General features: G+C 40.0%; 2 protein-coding genes across 2 annotated transcripts in view; both read left to right on the forward strand.

Annotated features, from left to right (window-relative positions):
- Positions 1-4,254, forward strand: part of LOC141167629 (uncharacterized) — a 30,826-nt gene extending 26,572 nt beyond the window's left edge. The window contains exons 4-10 of the mRNA XM_073655010.1: positions 16-144; positions 241-374; positions 813-1,046; positions 1,254-1,391; positions 1,502-1,579; positions 1,695-1,813; positions 3,599-4,254. Of these exons, the coding sequence (XP_073511111.1) occupies positions 16-144; positions 241-374; positions 813-1,046; positions 1,254-1,391; positions 1,502-1,579; positions 1,695-1,813; positions 3,599-4,254 (1,488 nt within the window). The remainder of the gene's footprint in view (positions 1-15; positions 145-240; positions 375-812; positions 1,047-1,253; positions 1,392-1,501; positions 1,580-1,694; positions 1,814-3,598) is intronic.
- Positions 4,255-4,272: 18 nt separating this feature from the next.
- Positions 4,273-6,727, forward strand: LOC141165487 (uncharacterized). The gene is made up of 6 exons (XM_073651095.1): positions 4,273-4,569; positions 4,671-4,878; positions 4,971-5,090; positions 5,167-5,300; positions 5,387-5,616; positions 5,715-6,727. The coding sequence occupies exons 1-5, from the start codon at positions 4,298-4,300 to the stop codon at positions 5,553-5,555; spliced, it is 903 nt and encodes a 300-aa protein (XP_073507196.1). The 5' UTR covers positions 4,273-4,297; the 3' UTR covers positions 5,556-5,616; positions 5,715-6,727.
- Positions 6,728-8,402: the final 1,675 nt, after the last annotated feature.

Here is an 8,402-nt window from a genome sequence, read left to right on the forward strand (position 1 = left end):
TCTCTTCATCCTTAGGTGTCTGAGTGGAAGGAGAGGATTAGCCACACGTATGATGGGGAAGACCTCGTTGTTATCGGTGTAAAGTTACACAAGACCGCTACACAGCAAGTGGCCACATTCGTGCTGACTAAGGAAGAAGAAATGGTGAGATTTACTGATTCTCCTTATTAATCTGATTTAATACATGATGACACATTTCTATTTTACTATAACTATTATTTCCTTTTGTTATATTTCTAGTGGTTCAGGGTCTACTATGAAAGAGTCAGACCAAAGCTTGTGAGGAAGAACTCGCCACAAGAAACATTTTTCCTCTCAACCTCGGGGAAGGAGATCTTCAATGTCTCAAGTGACATTTCACGGTACCATAATAAGTAAGATTTACAAAAATGACCAATTTATTCTTCAATAAAAAGCACATTATCATTCTTCAATAGTTAATGTAGTGCTATGTATTTTTTTTCTGTATTCCTTTCTAGGTAGGATGGCAGTGGTAAAAACTGTTCTGGGCTAATATGATAGATCCCCTATTAATCACTGATCAGTTGAGCACCAATCAGATGGGCAGCACCCAAAATATGCAATGAATGGCGCTCAGAAGTAGTGATGGGCGAACCCCTGACTGTTTGTGTATGGCAGGTTCAGCCAAACGCCGAACAGTTTATTAAAACTTCAAGCTCGGGTATCAGAAGAGTACCCCAGCCTGAACACAGACCCCATTCATGTGAATGGGGGACCGCAACACCCCTGTTATCATTCTTCAATAATAAATGCAGTGCAATGTATTTTATTTTTTCTGTATTCCTTTCCAGGTACAAACTTCCGGTTATCTCAAGTCAACTTGTGAGGAGGGTATGCGAGACATGGACTCTCCCAAACTATTCAGACTCCGAGAAGTGTCTCTTTGCAAAATATCTTGCGCACACCAATATGACGGCAGAAAGGACGTATAGAGAGAATACCCTGACGGACATCTGCCATGCATACAAGCTGGTGGCACAGGCAGGGAAAGAAGCCAGTGATGAGCCTCAAGCCAGCACTTCAAGGTGATAGATTGTGGGTAGTAAATTCATATACGCTCTGTAATATCACATTGTTATTTTTCTTTAGCTGTGTCCCAGCTATGAAAAGCTATTTAGGTCTTCATATCTACTATAACATTAAACTTTGATTCTTTGAACATTAAACCTCCACCACTATGTTTGGCAGTTACAAAAAAAGTAAAATATAAGGTTTTACTAACTTTTCGTTAGGGATGCCGAAGCCTGCACTACCCAGGAGGAAGACCGCAGGGAAGAGGACCGAAGACTCCAAGTGGACGAGACTGACCAAGAGGAAGATGGTAGCGAAGAGGAGCAAACTAGTGAACCGGATGAGATCTGGACTACAAGGTGAATACGTCAAAATGATAACCCTGTCTATAGCTAGTTTGTGCAGGCATCACCTGATTGTATGCTAATGGTCATTTTATTCATATACCCATCTAATTATCTTTTTTCAGAGCAAGATCACCCTCTCCCCAGCTCAGGACAACGAGGTCCCAGAGAAAGAGGATGGGGCAGGACAGGAGCCCCTCAAGGTAATTAGTGCTCACTGTCTGACATTAGTAATTGGAAAATACAATAAAAAAACTCTCAAACAGTCTGATCTCATAAGGTTGTAATTTCAGTCTTCATTTTTTTTGTCTTTTAAAGGCATGAAGATCCAAGAGACAGAAGGAGGGACACACTACCAAAACGTGTTCCCATCGTCTACCTACGTCACCTTGATGAGGACACTGCCCAAACCTGTGGACACTCTGTAATATCACATTGTTATTTTATTTTTGTTAGCCGTGTCCCAGCTATGAAAAGCCATTTAGCTCTTCATCACTACTATAACATTAAACTTGGATCCTTTTCACATTAAACCTCCACCACCATGTTTGTCAGTTCCAAAAAAATTACACTTTTCACAGCCCTGGTACTTCCATACATAACTAGGTATTTGTAACATGGTAACTTTTTAATCCAATTATGAACCTAGCCTTGACATTTTAGTGTCACCATGACTCAACAATCATCCGGGCAAATCAGTGACCTCTTAAAAACATTAGCATTTTGAGAACTCAAACATCTAGGAATGTGGACTTAGTATGGCAGTGTATGTTTTAATACTACTTTGCTTCTAAATACAGTAAAATATAAGGTTTATTAACTCTTCCTTAGGGATGCCAAAGCCTGCACTGCCCAGGAGGGAGACCGCAGGGAAGAGGACCGAAGACTCCTAGTGGACTAGACTGACCAAGAGGAAGATTAGTGAACCGGATGAGATGTGGACTACAAGGTGAATACATCAAAATTATAAACCTGTCTATAGCTAGTTTCTGCAGGCTTCACCTGATTGTATACTAATGGTCATTTTATTCAGATACCCATCTAATTATCCAAAATCTCCCTCTCTCCTGCTCAGGATAATGAGGTTCCAGAAACAGTGGATGGGGCAGGACAGGAGCCCCTCAAGGCACAGATAGTACTCACTGTGTGAAATTAGTTATTGGAAAATAAAAAAGCAAAACCCTCAAACTGTTTATCCTCATGAGGTTGTAATTTCAATCTTCATTTTTTTTTGTCTTTTAAAGGCATGAAGATCCAACAGACAGAAGGAGGGACACTGCCCAAATGTGTTCCCATCGTCTCCCTACATTGCCTACACTCTGCCCAAACGTGTACCAGTCGTCCTACCACGTCACTCGGATGAAAAAGATACATTTCTATTATATTTCTCCTTTACCGTTATAATCTATTTCTATTCTTCTCCGTCTATCTTTCGATCTTATAAAGAATAACCTACAGCGTGCCAAGGTAAAGTTGTGTCTTATTCCATCTTAGAAGAGAATAGATGTTCTGACATTTCAGCATCTCACACAGCAATCTCATGCTGGAACATAACAGTGTGAGTCGGTGTGATGCCACAACATGGATCCTCTCCAATGATGGAATAAAAATGCTACATTGATGTTACTTTACCATGGAGTACTTAAGGTTATCCCTTGTGTCTTCTGTTAGGAGTCCTGATTTTAACCCCTGCCTGCTGGCACCATTTCTCTGTTTAATGGTTGTGCTGCTCTGTTTATTATTATTATTTATCTATCTATTGTGACTATTTATTATCCATCATCATTTTTTTCTTTACTTTTAGCATATTTAACATTATTGATGGCAATGTTCAGGAGCAGTTTTTGCAGCCACAGTTTTCTCTTTAGGTGTCAGCCATGCCCCCTAAGAGCTAGTGTTCACACCTAGACAATGGGAATGTTTTTCTATTGTTCTCAATGGCCATCATTACAGAGACTGATCATATTGGTCAAGGGGTCTCAGTTTTCTGTGTAAAAGGCCAGATCAGAGTCTAATTGCTCAGACTGCTCTTGGCGATCCAGTGTAGCTCTGCTCTCTCTACAGGACTGATCTCCATGGACTGCTTTGCTCTGTCTACGGGACTGCTTTGTCCAACCTGCTTTTTACTTTTAGCTCGTTTTTGATTTGTTTACATACAGCTTTTTTAAAATCCACCTTAACCTTTTCATTTTGTATCTCTTTTCTTTTGTTCTAATTTTCAGGTTCAAGCATGGAATCCAAAGTGCACAACAGAACCCCGATGACCTGCCCGATCTGTTACAAGATAGATGAGAACCTTGGCACCCACCTAAGAAGAAAATGCAAAAAAAACAGCAGCGAGGATGAGATCAAGGCTACCCTCGCACAAGCAAAGACAGATCTGGTTGCTGTGGCAGCAAAGGGCCTGGCCATTGAGTATAATGAGGTGGAGGAGCTGGTGTGTGACGGTGGGTGCCTGGAAAAAGTAATTGCATTTCTTAATGGACGTGGTTTTAAAATCATTAATCAGCCATGTCATACAAGAATGCCCCAGAAGAATGGCCATTGCGAGAAGGTTCCCAACATGAGGATAGAGGGACTCCTAACAGCTGAGATGACAACTGAAGAACAAGAAGATGCAACCTCAAAGGGAGATTGTGAAGATGCCACAGCCAAAGGAAGGAGCGAAACCAAAGAAGACACAGCCGGGCCACATGAGGAAGATGAAGGAGAAGAAGAAGAATCACCGATGGAAACTGAAGCAGCAACAACTGAGCCCAATGTTGTCTGGAGCAATCCACTACGACTTAAAATGGCCGAGGCTGGGATGTACACGAGGCACTCTCTGGATTTGGAACCAATTGCTGGCTTTGCAAGATATTTATCAAAAACCTTGTAAGTCATGAGATACAAGCAGGAGGTAGAGAACGTCGCTGTACTTCATGGACAAGGAGAAGCCTTCACTGAAGTTTATATATGACATCGAGAAGACCAATGACTATTTTGACAAACTATTGGAAATCGGAAACACTCACCAGACTGTCTTTAATTATATGAAAAATGTCAAGCGGTTCATATATTACCTAATGAATGCAACATCCCTTCATCATAAAGACCAGGAGACATATGGAGCAGCGGGAATGTACCTCAGCCAGCTAGGAGGATTTCAGAAGAGGCTAAGCAAAGGAATCTCCAGGGAGAATATCTTGAAGAAGTAAGTGTAAAAGAATTAATAGGAAGAAAATGTACCTTGTTACTAGGAAGAAAATGTGCCTTGTTACTTTATTCAATGTAATTTGAATTTTTTATTTCCAGAGAAAACCGCTTATTGGATGAGATGAAAAGACCAGACGAGATGCAATCGATCCTGATAGTTGCAAAGACAGATTTTGAAAAGGCCATAAACAAGGCGGACCAGGATGAAAGGCTTCTAGATAGTGACAAGCTAGTTATTCTCAACTATCTTGAATGCTATATAATCTTGAATAAATTACAACGACCTGATGTGGTGCAAAATATGACTGTAAGTCACCTGTAGTACATTTCCCTTTTTTTTTTATAAATCAATTAGTTAAAGCTTTATTAATGTAGATTTCACACTTTCTTATCTTGTAGGTTGAGGAGTGGAAGAAGAGAGCTCCTTATCGTGAAAGTCATGTAGGAGTAGCCGTACATGAACACAAGACAGCGGCGAACCAGATTGCAGGATTGATTTTGAATAAAGAAGAAGAAAGGGTAAATATCTGTCTTTCTATCTCCTATCTATCTATCTTCTCTATGATTGAGCTAACATTTTCAGTTTATTTTTTAGTGGTTTCAAATTTATATTGAAAAAGTCCGGCCTACATTCCTGAAAAAATCAATGGACATCAAGAATTTCTTAATTTCTTCATCGGGGGGAAAAATCCACAATGTTTCTAATGATATCGCAAGATTTCATAAAAAGTAAGTATTTCTGTACAGTGACACTTAGATTCTATATATCAACATTACAAACATGTATTTTAACATTTATTTCTTCTATTGCACAGATTTGGAATAAAGACTGTGACGAGCCAAGAGATCAGGAGGAACGCAGAGACCTTCATTGCTTCCAATTGCAAGGACACTAATGACAAAGACATTTTTGCAAAATACCGGCACATTCAAATCCCACAGCAGAACGTGTCTACAGGGAGAAGACCATGGAAAATATGGTGAAGGCATCCATGATGACAACACAAATTCTCGACAGACTGCAAGAGAAGCCTTCCACCTCACTGTGAGGACTTGAAAAATAGAATATTTTTGTTTCATCATTCTCACAAGTATTGCATTTTCCTGTGTTTTCTTTAAAACTAAAATATATGTCTTTTACAGAGCTGCAATTGAAAAAGAAGAAAAGTTTAATCAAGAAAAAGAAAATAAGCCTGGACCTTCCGCCATAGAGACCAAAGACGAGGATTTTCAAAGATTTATTTCCTTATATCCCCTAACTATTGAGACCGAACCACCAACGTTAAAAGAATGCCAGTTCAAGTTCCCACTGAATGGACCACATCTATATGATAGGTGGAGGAGGAGACAGAACAGAATGCGAGTGGACTATATATTCCGACTTCTTAAGGATGGTCAGCCAGATGAAGAGGAGGTGAACAGGTGTATTGCACAGAAACTTTGGAAAAGTAACTTGCCCAGGGTAAAGGATATTTTTGAAAAATGGAAAAAGTGTTAGACTTACACCAGGACAACGGACAGTACACTTTTAACAGGACACTTATTCTGTTGAATGGACACTTCTATGGATTTTGTTGGATATGTCAGGACATGTCAAAAGCTTTTGATCATATCGGGTCTCACTTATGAGACCTTCTGTGATCAGTAACTTTTGACATACCTTATGACCTGTCAAAAGTGTTTAAGAATGACAAACACATTGACTTGTGGGGGTTTGGGGTGATGGAGGTTGTTTAATAAAGTAGATATTTTTTAAGTTAAAGGAGAAGTGCAGCACTGGGACAACTTCCCAGCGTTACATCTACCAAATGAAATAGAGCATTTTTCTAAATACAGTCACATGGCGGGACGGCCTCATTCCCCCGTCCTCTGCCTCCGTGCAGAGAGCGGAGTTAGCCGTGGCCACGATGTGAGTGTGACATCAGGGCATGTGTTTCTCACACTCCCAGGAGCAGCCGGAGAATCAGATGCCATGATGCTGCATTCACATCGAGGCCGTGGCTGCCCCAACTCTCTGCATGGAGACAAAAGGTTAATTATGACGCCTTACAATGTGAATGTGCATAGAAAAATGCTTTATTTAATAGGGAAATTTAACGCCAGGAAGATGTCTCAGCACTGCACTTCTTTAAGGAGTAAATTCAAATTTGATAGTGATGGCCGACACTAGAACACCTATAGTGTACTTCTGATCCAGGGTTCTAGGACTGATCGCCTTTCTAGGGGTCAAGAAGGAATTTTTCCCCGTGATGTAAATTGGCTGAATGTGTCCTGGGGTTTTTGCCTTCTTCTGGATCAACAGGTTTAGGTACAGAGATTTTAGTAATACAAAAATAAAACTAATTAAAAAATTATAAACTGGTTTATTTGTAATTGTAATAGTGCAGTAATTATAAAAATAGTAATTCATTTGTAAGGCCTGTTCTTTAACGTACACAATAAAATAAACCATTATGCTCATCAGGGGCGTACATAGAAATCATGGGTCTACATAGAATTATAATGCACCCCTCCATAGTCCTCCATATAATATACAGCTCAGCTCAGTCATTCATGTAGCATAATGCACAGCCCATAGTCCTCCATATAGTATAATGCATCACATAGTCCTCCATATAATATACAGCACAGCTCAGTCATCCATGTAGTATAATGCACAGCACATAGTCCTCCATATAATGTACAGCACAGCTCAGTCATCCATGTAGAATGATGCACAGCCCATAGTCCTCCATATAGTATAATGCATCACATAGTCCTCCATATAATATACAGCACAGCTCAGTCATCCATGTAGTATAATGCACAGCACATAGTCCTCCATATAATGTACAGCACAGCTCAGTCATCCATGTAGCATGATGCACAGCCCATAGTCCTCCATATAGTATAATGCATCACATAGTCCTCCATATAATATACAGCACAGCTCAGTCATCCATGTAGCATAATGCACAGCACATAGTCCTCCATATAGTATAATGCATCACATAGTCCTCCATATAATATACAGCACAGCTCAGTCATTCATGTAGCATAATGCACAGCACATAGTCCTCCATATAGTATAATGCATCACATAGTCCTCCATATAATATACAGCACAGCTCAGTCATCCATGTAGCATGATGCACAGCACATAGTCCTCCATATAGTATAATGCACCACATAGTCCTCCATATAATATACAGCACAGCTCAGTCATCCATGTAGCATGATGCACAGCACATAGTCCTCCATATAGTATAATGCATCACATAGTCCTCCATATAATGTACAGCACAGCTCAGTCATCGATGTAGCATGATGCACAGCCCATAGTCCTCCATATAGTATAATGCATCACATAGTCCTCCATATAATGTACAGCACAGCTCAGTCATCCATGTAGCATGATGCACAGCCCATAGTCCTCCATATAGTATAATGCATCACATAGTCCTCCATATAATATACAGCACAGCTCAGTCATTCATGAAGCATGATGCACAGCCCATAGTCCTCCATATAATATAATGCATCACATAGTCCTCCATATAATATACAGCACAGCTCAGTCATCCATGTAGCATAATGCACAGCACATAGTCCTCCATATAGTATAATGCATCACATAGTCCTCCATATAATATACAGCACAGCTCAGTCATCCATGTAGCATAATGCACAGCCCATAGTCCTCCATATAGTATAATGCATCACATAGTCCTCCATATAATATACAGCACAGCTCAGTCATTCATGAAGCATGATGCACAGCCCATAGTCCTCCATATAGTATAATGCATCACATAGTCCTCCATATAATATACAGCACAGCTCAGTCATTCA

This window comes from Phyllobates terribilis, unplaced genomic scaffold (assembly GCF_046119375.1).
Source record: "Phyllobates terribilis strain yellow unplaced genomic scaffold, ASM4611937v1 Scaffold_11__3_contigs__length_659146591, whole genome shotgun sequence".
NCBI lineage: Eukaryota > Metazoa > Chordata > Amphibia > Anura > Dendrobatidae > Phyllobates > Phyllobates terribilis.